We start from the raw sequence: 20,122 nt of genomic DNA on the forward strand, positions 1-20,122 counted from the left end.
AAACCCATTAATAGATGACGGATGGCAGAAGGGGAAGCAACGAGCCTTGAACAGTGAGGACTAAACCAGGGATTAGTGACTTTAGGAATAATACTTGGGGGCGGGGGCTGATAAAAGGAAATAACCCCTCCCATTGCTAAAACTCAAACTGCAATGCCCAGTGAACTGGCAGAATCAGGAAGCCCTGAGGACAGTGCGTGTGCAATTCCCCACACACACACCAGCAAGGAAGGAGAGACCAGGAGGGCTTCAGAGCTGGCTGGGGCAGGAGTCCCATATCGCCCCCCACCAGCTGTCAATCATTTTCCCCCTTGTGTAAATGGCTCCGTAAAGGCCCCATTTATGCAAGAGTAAAGGCACAAATGGAGCATTCAGGCCTTTCGTTTTGCATAAATGGGGCCTTTACGGCCATCATTTAAGCAACAGGGAGGGGCAGCACATCACCTTGGGAGCCTCCATTGTGGTGCAGAGGGAAGGTTCCAGAAGAGGGGAGACCGCTGCCCAGCGCTTGTCAGGACTTGCGGGCAGTCTGCAAATGCTCCACAGCGCCCAACTGAGTCGGTGGGGGGGCAGATGCAGGAGAATCCATCAGACTCTCCAACTCAGTCCGGCGCCCACAACATCCCTATCCCTGAGAGATGGTCATCCAATCCCTGCCAGAATGCCTCCAGTGAGGGAAAGCCCACCATCACCACCCTAGGCAGTTGACTCCATCATCTCACCGCTCTGGCTCTTAGGAAACTTTTTCCTGATGTTCACCCAAATTTGCCTTCCTGTAATTTGAGCCCATTATTTCATGTCCGTCTTAGATGACAGAGATCAGGGTGCAGCCCTCTTCTGTGTGGCAACCCTTTAGGGATTTGAAATGTGCTATCATATCCCTTCCCCCTTTAAGTCTTCTTTTTTCAAGGCTAAAAATGCTCAGTTCCTTCCATCTTTCCTTGTTGGACTTAAGTTTCTAGTCCCCGGATCATCTTCGTTGCCCTTCTCTGAACTCATTCCAATTGATCCAGAATCCTTCTTAGCTTGTGGTATCCAGACCTAGACACAATATTCAAGGGGGGGGGGCTGCCACTGCGCAGAAGCGTGGAACTATCACTGCCCATGTTTTGAAACTATACATCTATTGATATGGCATTTGCCTTTTTTGCAGCCAAATCACGCTGCTGACTCAAATTCAGTTTGTAATCAACTACAACTCCAAGATCCATTTTACACATACTATCGGCAAGACAGGTGTCCTCCTGCACTTCCAATTTCTCTTTCCTAAATGAAGATCTTCACATTTGTCCCCATTAAATTCCATTGTTCTTTTCTGCCCAGTCTTCTAACCTACCAGGATAATTTACCATTTCGTTTTTAAGGCATTAGTTAGGTGAATCTCTCAAGTTCAGTTATGCGCCTTTTCCCATCCACCCCCCAAAATTGAGTATGTTCCATCCCATTTCTGCATCAATACATGATCCTCCTCCCCCTTCCTCTCCATTTTACCCTCATAATAACCTTGCAAGGCAAGTTCGGCTGAGAGCCAGTGACTGGCCCAAAGTCACCTAATGAGTTCAATGGTTGAATTGGAACTGGAGCTTGGATCCCAGTCCAACACTGTAACCACACCAACCAGCTCATGTGTGGATTGCTGAATTATTCAGCTTTTATGAACTCCCACGCTATGTGGCCTTCATTGACCCCTAAAGCCTCCTTTTTTGACTGGACCTTTCTGTATTTTTGCCCTTACTCATTTTAATGATTCACAAGGGTTATCTTCTCATTCTTTCAAAGCACAGTGAACTTCCAGCCCCTTTCCAATCATCCCTGATGTGCGTCCACATGGGTGGATTTGTGTTTCAAACCACATCTCTCTGTACAAAATGAACCGCCTGCTTGGCTGCTACTTCTCCTTCTCCCGCCCCTCATCCTCCATCGGGAAAGAGTCACACATTCTGGAGCTGAAACTAATTGACTTTTAATGAGAGGAAGTTGTTCTTTCCACTCAAAGAATGTTGGAGGAACATTTTGAAACTCCCTCCTCCCCTTCAGGCCGTGAAGTGACACAGTGGAAAGTTGGAGGTTTTTTATGATGCCCCCAGGACCGGACTGCTTTGCTTATCATGACCCCTCGTCAGATGAAGCTCTTTCAAGCTGAGTGCGGTTTGATACCTGCCTACTTGACAAGGGCCCTGGACAAACGCATCAGGATGAAACTCCCTTGGCGTAAAGCTGTCACTGGAAGAGGAAGATGAAATCCTGAAAAAAGGTCCCCCAGAGTTGAACTTTCCCAGCTGGCTGGGTCAGCTCATGGTTTCTGCTGCAAACAGTAAAAAACTACAGATGAGTTAGGGATGGGTGAATGAGGGATGTTGAACCATGCCAAGATCCTCTGAACATCAGCTCCCTGAGCATTTGACATTCGCTGTTCGTTTCATGAAAATTGTAAACTTGCACAGAACTAACAGCTGTGGAATGTGAAAGTTGTGCAAGAGCCCCAAATTTGCACACATTTCCAAAGTTGCATGAATTTCCCCCATAGACTAAAGTGTGGGTGATGTGAAACTTGGCACATTTTGGAAATGTGCACAAAATCAAACAAGGGAACATGTGCAAATCAAGCGTGTGCCCACATTTGAGAATTTGCACATTTTTTATTTTTTTTAGCAGATTTGGTGTCCTACCCATGCTTGCATTTGGGGTTGCGAACAAAGCAAGCTTGCATGTTTTCTGAGCCGAAACAAAATTCGCACACACCCCTAGGACAAGAGATGCAAACCCGAAGAGGGCCAATCTTCAAAAAATGAATAAACGCGTCGCTCAAAGGTTGCCAAAGCATCAAAAATATCAGTAATCACGATGTCAGTGGCATCTGTCTCAGCTCACTCTTGACATCCAACTGCCCACAACAGAAAGAATTTTACAGAACTGTCTGGCCTTTTCTAGCCGCAGGAAACGTCTGTAGCAGAACATTTGTGGGAAAATCATGGTGTCTGACGGATACTTAACACCAACCACTTTGAGGGGAGTAAGTCACACTTGAGGGTTGGCAATGAAAGCGCTCTACCGGAGTCCTACTCAGCTGCCTGTAACAGGTTGCTGTGCACCTACATCTAGATGCGCAGAAATAAACCCTATGCATCTATCTCATGCCACAAGTGCAGCCGACTTGAGGAGTCAAAGGCAAAACATTGACAGCTCAAAGATCACTTGAAAACCGTGATGGGTGAGTTTACTCTGCCTTGTTTTGAGCGCGTCAAATGTGGTTTTCCCCATTACTGCTTATCCCTGCTAAACTATACAAAGGAATTCTTGGTGAGAGCTCTTCTCCCTCCCTTTCTCATTCTCTTCCAAGTGTTTGTTTGCTGCTGTTCCACCTGAAGAAGCTGCTCCCCACTCCGACTATTCTTGCCAAACCCCACCAGGTCAATGAAAGGCTGGTGTCTGAGTCAAGGCGTGAGTCTAAAGGCAAGAGCTTTAGGGGCTCCCAGCCGAAGGCGCTCACCCATGGGAAAGGAGCCACCAACAGAAGAGAAGAAGAGATTCCTATCAAATGGGTACCACTGTGAAAGAGAAACAACGCTCAACAACAGACCCGTACAAATCTGAAAAGGCCAAGGAGCTCAGCTAGAGAGGGCAAAGCGGTGGTGGTGGTACCTGATGTAAACGTAGACAGCTCATTATTTCTGACCCAGAACCTTCTTTTTAAAGGCGCAGCTGGCATTTCCCCGTTTTCCAGCCATTCAAGATGCCTTTCTGGCACCCTGACATCTCTTTTCCTCTGGCCCTTACCTCAAAGACCTCTTCATCCAAAATCCTGGTTCCGAACACAATGATGCCGTTGACATCAATGATGGGATGATCGCTCCGGTCCAATAGCTTTGTGGCCTTCTTTTTACAATCCAAAAACAAGGTGGCATTCTTCTTGTGCACGCTGATGGCTATCCGATGCCACCTGGGGATGGACAAGGACCACTGGAACTTAAAAACCAGTACTGGAATTGACACATAATCAAGTTGATTCCCAGAGTCCGTCTCTCCAAGGAGACAAACTACTAGAATTCTCACGGGCAATAAAAAGGGAGTGAGCACCTGCTGCTTGATCAACTCTATGCTAGGACAATTTTCAACAGGTACAGTTTCCCTCTATCACTCCAATGGGGAAAAGCTGGATCTGTAGGGTTATAGGTCAGGAAAATGCAGGCTTTGGTGGGGGGACAGCGCAAGAAGCAGTGGGGAGCCATCCGCTTTCATATCTGGTGTGTGCAGTTTGTAGAAGCATTTGGCCGGAGAAGCATTAGAGGTGTTGGAGAAATCTATTGGGGTGGTGGTGGACTTTGATGTGTTTTCCTCCCCCAAACTGAAGTTTGTTCCCCACTGCAGCACCACCTTCACCTGCAGCAAGTCAGGGCCAGTTCATCGATTTTGTGGGAATTTTGCACATTTTTAAAATCAGGTTCTGCAATTTGCATGAATTCAGGATGAATTTGCACAAATTAAGGATGGATTTCTGCAAATGATGAGTGAATTTGCACCAATTACATTCAAATTCGCACAATTTGCACAAATCCAGCCTTAATTTGCAGGCATGGCTCAGAAAGTTGTGCAAAGTGCAGGGGGAAAAATGCACAAATAAAGTTTCCAGAGTTTGGGGAAGAACCCACACTTCGACTAGTAGATGCAAAGCAAGTCACAGAACTCCAGCGAGCCAAGAAAAAGCTGAATTTCCCAGCAACGAACATCCTGAGAGCAGATCAGGGTTTAGCAACACAATAGCTATGGGCCTGCACTGAACGGGACCACCAAATTTGGTAGCAGCAAAACCAGGGCGGATTCCGGTCAGTTATGGACCAGGGTGTAGCCCTCAGTTGGTTCTGGAGGGGGGGATTTGCCCCAGAGCCCTGGGATTTGCCTACACCTGGAGTAGATGGGCCACCTTGTTCTGATACAAAAAGAAATGATGTCCCCAAACTGGTCCTTCCAAAGAATCTCTGACCTGGCAGTATCAAACGCCTGAATCCTCCTCCCAGCCATGAACTTACTTGCCATCCGATAGGTTGATGCCCCGGAAGAGCGGGTAGTCCTCGGGGCCCGGCTTCCCGGTCTGGTCCTCGTAGATGAACACAGGAGTTCGCCCCATCTCCACGCCAATCTGCTGGATGCCTTGCTCATTGTAAATGGAGATCAAGAAGGCCTGGCTCCCTTTCTTGGGTCTTACAGTGGTCAGGATGGAAAAGTCTTCAGGAAACGGAGATGCTGGAATTGGAAGAGGCAGCCGAGGAAAGAGATCAGTGAATTCCCTCTGAAGCAGAGATGTTCAACCTCAGGGCCACAGGTCAAATCCAGCCCAATGGTGGGGGGGGGGGATCCACCCCTATGGGGTTCCTCAGTGGGCCGCACCCCTTCCACTGGTCCCACTGCCTTTCCCATGACCCCCAACCATCAGGAGATTTCCCAGCTTTTTCACACACACACACACACACACTACCACCACTACCACCACCACACTAAAAGGGGAAAGGTCCCGGTCCAACACCTTCATTATTGGCAGTGGGTCAATTTTCATGCCAAGACAGCCTATCGTGGGTTATTTAAGCCACACTGAGAATGCTCTGTGTGGGGCATCATGTGGCCACCATGTTACCACATTGCTTATCCAGCTCCCACTCAGGTATGGTCATTTTGAATGAAGCCAGCAAGTGTGGGTTATGCAAGGGTTAAACAGCCCTGGCATAACCCTAGAACTTAAAAAACCTATGAAGAGCCAATCTGGATCAGACCAAGGGTCCACACAGTGGCCGACTAATTATCAACAAGGGACCTAAAAGCAGGACATGGGTGCATCGGCACTCTCCCACCCATGTTCCCCAGCAACTAGTGTATATAGGCTTACTGCCTCTGATACTGGGCTATGTGAGGGTTGTTTAACCCTCACATAACCCCCACTTGCACAACACGGCAACACCTGAGTGGGACATGCAAAGTGGCGCTCACAGGAGCTGCAGCACGTTGTGGGTAAGATAAGCCAAGGCGACCTGCACTTAGTTGTCCAAACCAGGTCAACTAAGGCCATAGCTAGACCGAAGGTTTAACCCTGGATCGTCCAGGGGTCTAACCTGTCCATCTTGGTGACACACAGGGGATCCAGTGCTCAGGCAGGGGCGAACCCTGGATGATCCCAGGATAAACCTTAGGTCTAGCTGTGGCCTAAGACTAAGCTAAGATACACTGTCATTTGAAGATTGTTTGGTATTTTATCCCCAACCACGTTGCCTTTGGCACTAGCCGTCACTGGAATGCAGCCTTCAGGAGCCTCTCTGAAATTGAATTGACACCCCAGAAACACAGCGGTTGCCCCCTTTCTTTCTGGACCTAGCCCAGCGCCAGTGATCAGAAGCCTTCTGTGTAGCCTTATAGCCAGCCAGCCTCTTCCTATTGCTACATCGCTATGCCAAGAATAGCTGCTCTAGTTTAATTTCTGCACACCCGGCTTCTGCGGAAGGCAGTTCTAGAAACAACGTGGGAACGTCCCCCCTGTAGAAAATGCTTGTGCTGTTTCTCTATCCCCTTCCCAAACAACAGGGGATTTATTGATTTATTGACAGTATTTATATATTGTTCCATATCTAAAATAGATCCCGGAGCAGTGAACATAAGAAACAAAATGATGAATCTCAATCGCAGCAGCTGCCCTTTGGAAAATATTGTTGTGAAAACTGTATTAGTGGATTCTCTCTCCCTCTCACCCACCCCCCACCCCCCAAATGTTTGGGTTGTCTTCCTTCAAAACAAATTCACTTTTTGTTCTAATGCGGTGCTGTGTTGGCAGTGGCTAAAGAAACTGAATGCAAAGAGCCTAAAACTATCGGCTTACTCAAACAAAACCTTCTAATTAGCCTGAAATACAGTGTTTGTTGGGTTGGAAAACTCTTCTGCAAAGCGACGTGTCATTGAACCTTCCCATCCCAACACCCTTGATTTCTCAAATCCCCACGCGCCATTTCCAGTTGCAAACTGCTCTGCAATTACTTCTGTTATCTTTATCTTCCCATCCATTCATTTGCTTGTTGGGAGCTGAAATAACATCTAGTTATTGGGATGATGTGTGTTATTAAAGAGCATGGGATGGAAGGCCTCAGAAAGACCTGGGCCGCCGTCCAAGTGACATATCCAAGGCCTAAATTATGCCCTTTCCTTTCCAGTGGTTTTGTACACAAGCCTTAATCTCACATCACCAGCGCTCCGCTCCATGATGCACAAACAACTGGGGGAGTTCGTCAGAGAGGTGCACAGACACCGTTAACCACGTGTCAAAGCCAAAAGGCTCAGAGACCCCTGAGATGCAAAGGCAAGTGGTCAGAACAACTGTAAACCCGCTCCCTGCTTACTTTGGAATAAAAGAAAACTCACCAGGGTAGAGCTGCTTCGTTGGGGCGCTCAGTTGTGCATGTTTTGTTACTCGGTACGCCACGTCTGCTTCTTTGGAAGATCTTCTGCTTGTGCAAAAACCTGTCGTTTTTGTGATACCGTCGGGTAAATTGTGAAAATCTAATACCTTCAAAAGATCCGCAGGGTCAGCTGAAAAGAAAGGAGAAGGCAGGATTAAAGAGGTGAACAGCAGTGGTTACGGCATAGTCTGACACACACAGTCGACCACGTGCATTAACGGCAACAACACAAATTAATCCAAAACATTGAATAGAATCATAGAATCATAGAATAGCAGAGTTGGAAGGGGCCTACAAGGCCATGGAGTCCAACCCCCTGCTCAATGCAGGGATCCACCCTAAAGCATCCCTGACAGGTGGTCAGATAGATTTGATTCGAGCTAGAAGAAGGAGTAGGAGGTGTAATGAAACATGGCAGTACTGGAGAGAACCAAAGCAAACATTAGTAACCCCATAAAATGAAGTATCATTATTCTCTCTCTCTCTCTCTCTGAACTTTTCTGCATGAGACATTTATTGTGCACTAGCCATTCCCAACTGATGGTGGTTTGTAGATTCTTTAGATGATGTCATGATCGTCCAATTTCACTTCTGTTTTTAAACAGCACTTCCAGCGAGGTTTTCTTTTAGAGTAGGGAAAATGCAGTACTATTTGTGAAAGCAAAAGAAAGCATGATTTCCTCTTGTGTATTTGTACTATTCCTCTATAATAAGGTGCCACCTAGAGGATAGAAAAACAGGAAAGGAAATGTTCTTCTTGTAGAGCTTGGATCTCAGTTCTGTGATGAAACCAAAAGTAGATACAGCAGATTAACAGCCTTGTGCAGTAAAGCTCTGTGTATGGACTTTGAGGCTGCTCTGTAGAGGAAACTTTCTTTTACAATGAGGTTTTGGAGTTCCTGGATGTTATTCATCAATTGCATAAAATAGTCTGACAGTCGTCCCCCCACCAGCCTACATTCCTTATTTATAAATCTATGTTGACCTCTGACACCTTTCCTAAAAAGCTAAAGTCATTTTTTAAAAATGAAAATGAATGCATTGATATAATTAACAAGCCAGCCCAAAGAGTCAAAACAACCAACCCAGCAAACCCAGTGTCATTAGAACCAGAGAAAATTTGTCAAGTGGCAGGATTAACCCTTTGGGACATCTTGTCTTCTGCACGACGACCTTTTTCCCAATAGCAATTACGCCAATCTCTGTCTCCCACCTAATAACATAAGGGCAGCCTTGCTGGATCAGACCGAGGGTCCATCTGGTCCAGCATTCTGTCCACATGGTGGCCAAAGAAAACCTACATTCAGGAGAGGGCACATCAGCACCCTTACAAGAAATCCAGTGTCATACTTCAGAAATTTGTGCTCTCACGCAAACCCTTCAATATTTAGATGGCCATGATCCTGTAGCATACCATTACACATCATCTATCCCAGAGATATGAAGCCTCCATTTAGGGATGATGTAGAAGTCTGCAATTGATTCAAATGTGTTCAGATTTCTAGGAATCCAACCTGGTGATTTCACAGTGGATTTGTGGACTATTGTGTATGCGTGTGTGTGGGGAGGTTTGCACAATTTCATACTTGCACTAATGCTCATTAGTGCAAGTTGAATGAAATCCTCATACTTAAAAAAAGGAGAATCAGATCCCATCAATGGGGTGTGTGTGGACCAAAAGACGCCTATCAATTTGTAAAACACAGAAGGAATAGATTTAAAATCAACAACAACCATAATCTCTTTGTCTGGTGTGTGGATCTAACATAGCCTGCAAACCTCTCTGGGGCAGGATCTACACTACTGCTTTGAAATGTTTTATAACAGTAGTGACAACTGTTGGGGCCCAGGATACACCCCGTAGACAGTCCTCAAACCTTTTTCAAGGTGTTTTATTCTTCTTGGTGTAGATCAGGCCAGGGTCTTTCACATGTGGGGTTTGGCCACCAGGCCTCACCTCCAGAGGCCTCACTCTGCCCAGGAGAATTCCTCCTGTTATTCCCTATCTCAGATCAGGAATTTGCAATTCTGGGGTGCAACTTTCTGCTTTGATCACATTCGTTTTGCACAATTCTCCCCAATCACTCAAAATGCACAGCGATCACAAACAAACACAGGGAATGCAACGAGACAAGCGTCAATTAGGTGCTGAGAGCATCTGTCCAATTGCAAATCGTTTGTGACACTCCATAGGTAGTAGCAGGAGGGCCGTTCCAGAATATATATATGTCTCTGTAATAGCACTTTGGATACTATTATGCCTCATACAGTTGTCAGAAGGCTGAGAGTTAAGAGCAGGCATCAGGGATCATTCTACAAGGACATGAGACAGATTACCTGCTCTGGTGGGAAATGACTTTATAACAGCAAACAGCCGTCAAAACGTTGACCGGCCCACCTGTCCACAAATACTGATATAAATAATTTGCAGCATACTTGAGAGTCCGGATAGGAAAGCCAGTGAGGTGTAGGGGTTAGGGAGACCCAGTTTCAAGTCCTCACTCAGCCATAAAACTCACTGGGTGATTTGGGACCAGCTGCTGACTCCCGGCCTAACCTACCTCACAGGGTTGTTGTGAAGATTATGTGGAGAGGAGAACTATGTAAGCCATCTTGGATTCCTTGCAAGAGGGAAAAGGCAGGATATAAACATAATAATAAATATCCCCATTTCTAGAAATTTCTTGCGGATTTAGGGATGGGTGACTGAGGAATGCTCATATAAAGTCAGGCCATGGGGTTTGGGAGCCCCTTGATTTCTAAACTAGGGTGACCATATGAAAAGGAGGACAGGGCTCCTTTATCTTTAACAGTTGCACAGAAAAGGGAATTTCAGCAGGTGTCATTTGTATATAAGGGGAACCTGGTGAAATTCCCTCTTCATCACCACAGCTAAAGCTGCAGGAGCCCTGCCCTCTTTAAAATCTGGTCACTCTAGTATAGCTCCTGCAGCTTTAACTGCTGTGATGAAGAGGGAATTTCATCAGGTGCCTACAAGTGACACCTGCTGAAATTCACCTTTCAACCGTTAAAAATACAGGAGCCCAGTCCTCCTTTTCATAGGGTCATATCTAAACTGAAGGATTAAAAAGCAATACAAGGCAGTATATTTACCTCGGGATGCCCCATTTGCAGCCATGAGCGTGAACTGGAGTGCCCATTCTCCCTAAATGCGGGGGCGTCACGAACGAGAACAGGAGCAAGCTGAGCGGAGGAGTTTTGAAGTGAGGTGAGGAGAATGTTTCGTTTCTCCAAGCATGGGGAAGGGTGCAGCTCATAGGCCTTCTCACACTGCCATGGACACCAGCTGTGCTTCCTCCTCCTGGTTCTCGTGGCTTGCTTGCTCAGCATGCAGGCAGGTGGAGAGCCAGGAGGCCGTGGCATCTGCTGCTGCTGCTGTGCCCGCGCGAGAGGCAGCAGGTGAGCTGGCAGGTTGCCATGGCGAAGAGGAGGAGGAGGAGGCGCAGCCCCACCCTCACCCCATGGAGCCTGGCCCTCAGCTGGTACCTGACGAGGCCAGCCCAGGCTTCCCCCCCTCAGGCCAAAGCAACTCAGACTTTCTGGGGGGGGGGGGGAGGACAACAGGGTCTGTGAAGAAGAGAGGCTGCCCCCCACCCCACCCCACCCCACCCCACCCACCCCAGGACTGCCGTGAGGGCCTGGGCTTGCGTCCCTCCTCACAGGGTTGTCCTTTGCTGGGAGCCGGCTGGCAGGCTTGGCCCTCCCAGTCAGGCCCCTGTTCTCAGCAACCGTTTGCCTCAGGGCTAATTGGGAAGATTGAGGGCAGCTGCTGCTGCTGCTGCTGCTGCGGTGGCTGCTGGCTGGCCTTGCTCTCTGGCTGGGAGGGGGAACCTGGAGGAGCCGCTGGCAGTTGAGCCATGGAGCAGCCCCCGGGCCAGGGCTGCTTGGGTTCGCATCGTGGCCTCCCCGGGGGCCTCCAGGCAGAGCGGGCGCGCGCTGGCCGGCTGAGCTGGAGACCGCTGTGTGGTAAAGGAGGGCAGGGGCAGCTGGGCTTCAGCGTTTGTCTGGCTGTAGCTGGTGAAGGGCTCCCTGTTTTACCCTGCGCTGTGTTTTATTGTACTGGTATTGCAACGCTGCTTTTTACCTAGTCGTTCCTTTTCAACCTGATTTTATTCCCTTTTCACCTCCCCCCCCCACCCTTCCCCTTTAAAAAAAACCTGCTTTAAAGCCTTAAGCTGGTAGGGTTTACTTCAGGGTAAGTCCTGGTGCTTCATCCAGTGTTTGTTTGGTGGCAGGTTGGGGCAGGATCTACATGACTGCTTTAAAGCGCTTTATAACAGTTTTAACAACTGCTGAGGCCCAGGACACACGCCGTAGACAGTTTTCAAAACCCTTATAAAGCGCTTTAAACTGCTTTAAAGCAGCAGTGTAGATCTGGCGACCAGTTGGGACTTGCCTGTCCTACCTGGTAGGGAGGGTGTATTGATTATGCTCGTCCTACACAGTAGCCAGTAAATCTGCAATGCGTTTCCACCCTAACTTTCTGACGGTGCCTCAGGGGGGATCTGAACAGATCCACAAAGGTGTCCTTGAAAAGAAAGCGCACCCACAGGGAGCCATCTTCTCCTGCAATGCCCAGCCTCAGGGGATGGTTGGGATTCTCCTGTAGCCTGCTGTCTGTTCATGCTGCAAGGTTGAAAAGCCCAGTCCCCCTTCTTGATTCCTCTGGGACATGCCAGGGGTTCAGAAGGAGAAGGAGAAGGAGGAGGAGGAGGAGGAGGAGGAGAAGAGTTCTCCAAAGGCAGAGGCATTAAAAGAGGCAATGCTGCCTCTTTTCCATGGGTTTTGTGGCCTACTTATGCAAGAACCTACATGAATTTTCATGGCCTGAGGGGTAGTGACTGAAATATGATTTGGCTAATTACTAGCGGCAATGAATGCGAAGAAAAGCCAAGTACAAAGGGAGGGATCTTGTTTGAAGTTGGCTACGACACACATGCCTTTCCTCATAGGCTGATCGAAAGCAAATCTCCTTTTAAATAGCTACCACGTTGTTCTCCTTATCCACATAATGCCGCCTTCCAAGATGAGACCTTGATCATCCAAAGGCCTAAACTAACCACACACTTTGTGCTGGAATGGGACATCTGCTATGTTCCAAAACAGAAATCAGCATCTCTCATTATGAAGAAGAAGGCGTGAGGTTTTTGACCTGTGGCATTTATGATGCCATTGCCTCTCCAGTTCTATCATTCCCATTCCAAGATGGAAGAACTATGGAAATCAGAAATAATAGAATAGCAGAGTTCGAAGGGGCCTACAAGGCCATGGAGTCCAACCCCCTGCTCAATGCAGGAATCCCTGACAGATGGTTGTCCAGCTGCCTCTTGAAGGCCTCTAGGGTGGGAGACACCACAACCTCCCTAGGTCACTGGTTGCATTGTCGTACTGCTCTAACAGTCAGGAAGTTTTTTCTGATGTCCAGCTGGAATCTGGCTTCCTGTCACTTGAGCCTGTTATTCCATGTCCTGCACTCTGGATGATCGAGAAGAGATCCTGGCCCTCCTCTGTGTGACAACCTTTGAAGTATTTGAAGAGTGCTACCATGTCTCCCCTCAAGCTTCTCTTCTCCAGGCTAAACATGCCCAGTTCTTTCAGTCTCTCTTCATAGGGCTTTGTTTCCTGACCCCTGATCATCCTGGTTGCCCTCCTCTGAACACGCTCCAGCTTGTCTACATCCTTGTCTACGTTCCACAACAGCAACCAAAGCCGGATGCCCTCATTGTAATACCCCAAAGTGTCAGCAGCCGCATAAACAATAGTGGCCACCAATTTAGTTGACTGTAAAGAGGTTTGGATAAACGCATGGGGGAAGAAGGGCTAACCATGGATACAAGGCCAGATGCCTGTATGTCTCTCCTGAGGCTGCGTCTCTGGCAGGAGGAGCCTTCAGGTAAAATATGCCAGTGTTTTGGGTATTTTGGCCCCAAGAGATTCTTGTAAATGGAATCTGGCCTTTGGGGTGACAGAGGTTCAGTGCGCCTGAAATACCCATCCCATGGTCCCACCACGTCATTCCCTGGAGGCATCATGGAATCGCCAATACAATGACATTCTTGTAACACAAAAGGGCTTCTGTATAAACCTTAAGGTGAGGCTGAAGACGAGGCTGCCATTTTGGGCAGCCAACCTGTAACGACGAATTCAGCCATTCGCCAGAACCGGCTGGCTTGGAGGGAGGAGCACTATTTTTGTTTATCCTGTCAAAGGGGAAAGTGCTTGGATTTTGAGAAGTGTGGCTCTAGACCAGGACGAAGAAACCACACCGACGTTTTCGCAACACTCTCTGAGTCCCTCCTCCCGTTCCAATGCCACCAGCCATCACTTGCCAGGGAAGCTCAGTGAGAGCCAAGATTTACTCCTGAATCAAGTCCTCTTGAAAGCTTTTTGCCCAGTCAATTGAGGTCAACTCATCCAGTCATAAAACAAAGGTGGAAAACACAGCTCCTAATCAAACCCGGGGTGTATTTTTCCCAACTGGGCAACATCTGGATTGAGTTTTCTGCTCCCTGTCTGAATATCCTGGATCAAGCCTTTGCACCACTACTTGACACTAGGGTGGGTGCCCTCTTTGGCAGAAGAACTCCTTCTGTTTGCAGGCATATCCCCTATCTGAGGTTCTGACCTGTCCAATAAATGTTTAAAGAGATCAACAGTTTGAACAAGAACAGCAGGTTGAACAGGCAGGGACGCAGGTCACCTTCTGCCCCTACAGTATTTCTATTTAAATTCCAATAATGATCTCTAGAAAAGAAGACTTACTTCTCTGCTTCTCATCCACTATGCTTTATCCACTGGCTGCATCCATTAACAAGCGTTTCTCAGCTGAGAGTAGGTAGAGTTACCACAACATTGGCTTAAAGTGGAACGTAAGGTGAATTTTGGGGGAAGGACCCTTTCAGGCACATGCAAGAATTCTGAGGGAAGAAATTCTGATGCAATGATGATGATTAAATTAAGCAGGACACCAGAAACATGAAAATTTTCTCTGCAGTGTTTGATCTTTGACAGCTGTTTCACACAAGAGGGTTGTCATTTGAAGTTGGCCACCATCCGGCCATGAACACACCCTTGTTTTCATGATGTTGAAGCGGGCACAGAAGCAGCACCTCAGCTATAGTGTGACTACCCTGTGTTTTATACCCTATATTCCGTCAACAAACTTTTACACTCCTGGTTGTGCTCATTGAGCATTGGCTGATAAGGTGCCAATACATGCCATGTGGTACAGTCCTTTCTAGACCAGACCACTTCAAGAAGTGGAGGATAACATACTTGAATGTTTGTCCATCTTTGTTTGATTTTGTTTTTAAACCCTTTGCACATGAAAGGCTAAATGACACTAAATGACACATTTTCTAGACAGAGACTTGTAGTGTTTACATTTGGGCTGGAACTCCATTATGAGGAAAAGTTACAACATCTGGGACTGTTTAGCTTAGGTGAAAAGTGAGAGACATGACAGAGGTGTGCAAAATTATGCATGGTGTCAAGTAAGTGGATAATGAGACCTTTTTCTCCCTCTCTCATAATACTAGAACCCAAGGGGGTCCTCCTGATCAGATCAGAGGAAGGACCTTCTTCACACAACAAATAGTTAAACTATGGAATTTGCTACCTCAAGGCGTTGTGATGGCCACCATGTTGGATAGTTTTAAAAGGGGTTAGACAGGTTCATAGAGGAGGGAGGTGATCAGTGGTTACTAGTCCTGATGGCTATATGCTACCTCCAGTATCAGAGGCCGTATACCTGTGCACACCAGTTGCTGGAAACTTGGGCAGGCAATCATGTTGCATTCATGTCCTGCTGGTGGGTTCCCTGCTGGAAGATGGTTGGTTGTGAACAGAATGCTGGACTAGATGGACCTTGGTCTGGTCCAGCATGACTTTTCTTATGTATACAACCTGGTCTTTTCAAGGCAATGTTTCCAGGTGTGCTGAAACCTACAGGTGGCTTCATAAAGTTACTTTCTGAATAATAGCTGATTTGTGATCCATCTGTACATTGAGCCACGTATTCATAAGGAGTCTGTCACACACACCCTCCATGTGGTGGGGTTTCATGTCTGTTGCAGTGACTTTAGCTCCGGGGAAAATTAGCCTGAGGGCTAGTCCATTGTTAATCCCAATGAGACCTTCACAAAGGTAGTGGGGCATGTGTGGAATTCCCAGTGACCAGTTCTGCTTCATAAATCAGCCAATTTTCACTGACCTCACTGAAGATCCAGAGGGAAAAAGATCACCCATGAGATACTGTCCCGTACGGTGCTAGAACCATTGATGGTGCTATATTAATAATAATAATAATAATAATAATAATAATAATAATAACTCCTCCAAGAAGGACAAAGCATTTCATTGTGTTGCCAGTCAGGACTTGACAAATGGCTCTTGCCGTCCCAAAAGGGGAAATGGAAGAACTGCTCCGTTGCAAGCAGAAACCTGCTGGAATATATTAAGCGCTTTGGATAAAAATAGTCTCAGTTTCAGTGGGCACAAGCTTGGGTTTGTTGTTTTAAATGAATCTGTAATCCGTCGTCTTGTCTTCTGGTGAAGTGGCAGTGAGCTCAAAGGAGGCTTTTGGCAGCAAAAATTCACCTAGAAAGGGACTGTGTGATGTCGGTGTTAAATTAATCAAAGGAAAATTGAAATTCTGTATAAACCATGTAAATGAAACATATTTGCATGATTTTTCGGAGCTCCACCCTGTTGGCTGCTGAATGCCCACTTCAGTCAGAGCAAGATTTAATGCAGGAATAGGAAAACCTTACTGAGCTTGAACTTGGCTTATTTAGTGCTCCATCAGGTGGAGTATTTCATTGCATGCTCGTTGCTGCGCACTCACAGATTTTCGTGGGTCCCTCTCGCGATGTCGTCTGCCTCCCGCCCCTTCTAGCCTTCTTTGCATGACAAAAAAACCCCACCCCAGTATGACTTATTTTTAAACACGGAAGTTGCTGCGATCTCTTGCTGTGCACATTGTTTACTTCCTCTTTCGAAAGAGGAAGTAATGAGGGACAAACGGGCGGGCTGAGAAGCGACAGTAAGCAAACGCAATTTCCCCTTGTGTGATGACACTCTTGGAGTCATAGAATCATAACATTCTATAAATGGAAGGGGCCATTTGGGCCGTCGGGTCCCCACCCTCCTCAGCGAAGGAATCCCATTTGAAATATCCCTGGCAGATGGCTGCCCAGTCTCTGCTTGAATACCTCCAGGGACTGAGAGTCCAACACACACACACACACACACACACACACACACCCAGGCACTATGGCTCTGTTGTCTGACGGTCAACTGAAATCTGTCCATTATTTCATACCTTGGATGACAAAAACAGGTTGTATCCCTCTTCTGAGTGACAGCTTTTCAGGGATTTGGGAAGCACTATCCCCTCCCCCTCGGTTTTCACTTCTCAAGGACAAAAATACCCATTTCCTGACGTCTTTCCTCAGAGGAGTTCCTAGTCCCCTGTTCATCTTTGCTGCCCCTTTTCTGAACTTGTCCTAGAAATGTATTGTTGTGCAGCAACTTAGTTACAGACTGCTTCATGCGTGTGTGTGTGGGTCACCTGGGAGATCCCCCTGTGCTGAGTCATCCTGGGAAAACTGCCACATTCCACAGCACACAAAGACTTCTATTGCTGAGCCAGGAGGGAGACGGGGGTGCTCCCGCGAGAATGCCAACCTTGGAATGACCTCATATTCATGATTTCCGAGCCCCGCTCCAAATTCCTTAGGAACCCCCCCTCCCCCAGTAGCTGCCTGCTCCCTTCGGATCAAATGCAACTGAAGTTTGTTTTTTACACACACACACACACATACACACACAGGTCATTATGTATCGGAAGGTGCTGCAATCCAGAAGACAAAAATAGCAATTGCAATGAGAACATCTGAATGTTTCAGATAAAAGAGTCCCAGGAATATCCTTACATTTATCTGTTTCTCTATCACGATGGTCATATCCTTGGTGTATATAACACAGATGAATGGGGGGAGTTCTACAAGCAAGGGGAGCATCATTTGTAGGCATGGTGGGGCAGCTGCTGAGGTCCCACACCCCAGCAGGGGCCCACTGGCAAGCGCCCCCTGGAGTTGCTTCTCCTATTCCCCATTGCCACCTGCTTGTCCACCTGCCTCTCTCTCTCGCTGAGACAACAGAGGTGGTGAGAACTAGAAGCAAATGCAATGGCCTCCTTGCTCCCTGGCTCTCTGCCTGCCAAGCAAGCACTGTGGGAGCTATGGTGAGGAAGAAGGTGAGGAGCGAGAGCACCTGGTCACCATACCGGTGACAAGGTAGACTCACACAGGGAGATGTCCCACTTGGGTTATATTTCCCAAGGGTCTGCAATTATTGAATTGATGCATTTGGGGAGCCCGTGGTCCTCCAGGTGACAAGCATGCTATGACCTCATCATGTCTGTCAGACAGAATGGGATGGATCCAGATGTTTTCCAAAGCACTTGAAATCAGTAGAGCTATTTTCCCTGGGCCTCTTTCCTTCACTGCCTTTCTGTTTACTGACAATGGAGTTAGTATCAAAAGAACATATACAAGCCAGGCTGCATCTGGGTAGTGTTTGGCTGTAGTTATGTCTCCCACTGGACCACCAAGGTTAAAAAAACAAGGTGAATAAGACACTTTAATGAGGTGAGTCCATCAGAACTATGGACAGGGCTGGGGTGGTGGGGGAGGAGAGACTTAAATGGAAAGTGTGGTAGATGGAAAGGGACCACCCACAGATACAATTTTGCTGGATTTAGCAGCATCAGTTCTTCTCTGCTTTGGGAGGAAGCTGATGTTTAAATGGCTAATGGTTTCAAAAAGAACACACTCAGCTCTTTTGAAAAGATGGAGGAGAATCCCTTTAAGAGTGTGCTAATATTGCCTCAGAAAAAAATTGCATGCCTTAGGAAACCATTTCCCCCCTTCCTTTGAAATCTCTTCAATGCAGAAACTTCAAATTTGTCTCAACAGTTCATCTTTCATTCACCAAGTGATGTGGTTGCAAAAAAGGCAAATGCAGTTTTTGATTGCATCAATTGAAGTATAGTTTCAAAATTGTGGAAAGTGGTAATTCCACTCTTCTATGCTGGTCAGACCTCACCTCGAATGATGTGTCCAGTTCTGGACATCACACTTTAAGATCAATTGGAACAAGCTCAGAGGGAGTAGAAACACAGTTGCTATGAGTAAAAATGGAAGGAACTGGATGTGTTTAACCTTGAGAAGAGAAGACTGAAGACAGCACTTTCCAAGTCCCCAAAGGGTTGTCACACAGAAGAGCACCATAACCTGTTCTCTGTCCTCCAAGATCGTAGGACATGATATAATGGCCTGAAGTTACAAGAAGCCAGATTTTGTTTGAATAGCAAGAATAACTTCCTAATGGTCAGAGCAGTCAGACCATGGAACCAACTGTCCAGGGAGGTGGTGGTCTCTCCATCCCTGGAGGTATTCAAGCAGAGACCGGACAGCTCTCTGTCAGGGATGCTTGAAATGGGACTCCTGCACTTAGCAGGGGGTTGGTCTCAATGGCCAAAATGGCCATTTCCACCTCTAGGATTCTATGATTTCATGATTCTATTATTCTAAATCAGCAAAACTCAAGTTCATTAGGGCTTTCTGATTCCCACATTGAATCTCGGTCTGACTCATCTCCGTATTACATTGCAACTTCCCCCCTTTCATTGTGTGTGAATCACATGAAGTCCTTGAGTGCGTACTTGGGTGTCCATTCAAGAGTACACCACCATCTCCCATTGATTAAAGTGTGCTTGTCCACTTCTTCAAAAGTACGTGTGTGTGTGTGTGTGTGTGTGCACGCGCGCGCATTTCTGATGTGCATATCTTTTGAATGCGTTCTTCCACCAGCAAACAGCATGGCATGTTTTGACTGCAAATTGTGCTTGTGTTCAGATTTGGCAGGTGCAAAGAGTGTAAAATCTGGTCATAAATGAACTGAAACAAAGTTCTCATATGTCCCTTCTGTGTGCTCTCCGTCTGTTGGCAATTACCTGGGTGACTGATCCAGAAAAGAGCAATCATCCCTCACACACAATTGCCCTCATTTCTGATGCCGTCACCAGATCTGATTGGCAACTACAGCACTGGAACACTGGCTGGTCCCACCCACATGACCAGTCCAAGAAGTAGCAGCCAAGGGGCAAAAAAATGGTACTAAAGTAGCCACCTTGGGAAATAATGACACCGAAGAGGCTCAAAAAGTGAATATTCACACAACGTGTTTTCTTTCCTAGGAAGTATTTCTTCCTCTCCAAAACTGCTCTGTTCAACCCAAAATCAAAATGAAAGCCTGTTGGGTACAGCTCTAACACTCTTTTAATTCCCCCTGAAAATCCTCAGATCTTTCGCCCACACAAATCCGCCTAAAATGTTGCTTCAGATGAAATCCAGGGGTAACTTAGGGATGTGTGAAACCCTCTGAGAAATTCTCCTTGTCTTATTGAAACTCTTCTGGCTACCCATGGAATTCCTCAGTTGTTGTTCTTTTATTCCGAACAGAACACTCCAAATCCATAATCAGAAACATATTTAGAAGGCAAAACACATCCAAAGCCCAGCATTAGCCAACAGCCTCTGAATAATTCTTTAGAAGGAGGGGCATGGGTCCAGGGCACAAAAAGAAAGGATTGATTAATCTTC

At 46.9% G+C, this 20,122-nt stretch overlaps 1 protein-coding gene across 2 annotated transcripts in view; it reads right to left on the bottom strand.

Moving 5' to 3' along the window:
* The window catches only part of COL5A1 (collagen type V alpha 1 chain), a 145,968-nt gene that overhangs the window by 102,496 nt on the left and 23,350 nt on the right, over positions 1-20,122 (bottom strand). For both annotated transcript variants that reach the window (XM_063144675.1, XM_063144673.1), the window contains exons 2-4: positions 7,396-7,563; positions 5,028-5,241; positions 3,778-3,940 (exon numbers count right to left, since the gene is read on the bottom strand). In XM_063144675.1, the coding sequence (XP_063000745.1) occupies positions 3,778-3,940; positions 5,028-5,241; positions 7,396-7,563 (545 nt within the window). The remainder of the gene's footprint in view (positions 1-3,777; positions 3,941-5,027; positions 5,242-7,395; positions 7,564-20,122) is intronic.

This window comes from Elgaria multicarinata, chromosome 19 (assembly GCF_023053635.1).
Source record: "Elgaria multicarinata webbii isolate HBS135686 ecotype San Diego chromosome 19, rElgMul1.1.pri, whole genome shotgun sequence".
NCBI lineage: Eukaryota > Metazoa > Chordata > Lepidosauria > Squamata > Anguidae > Elgaria > Elgaria multicarinata.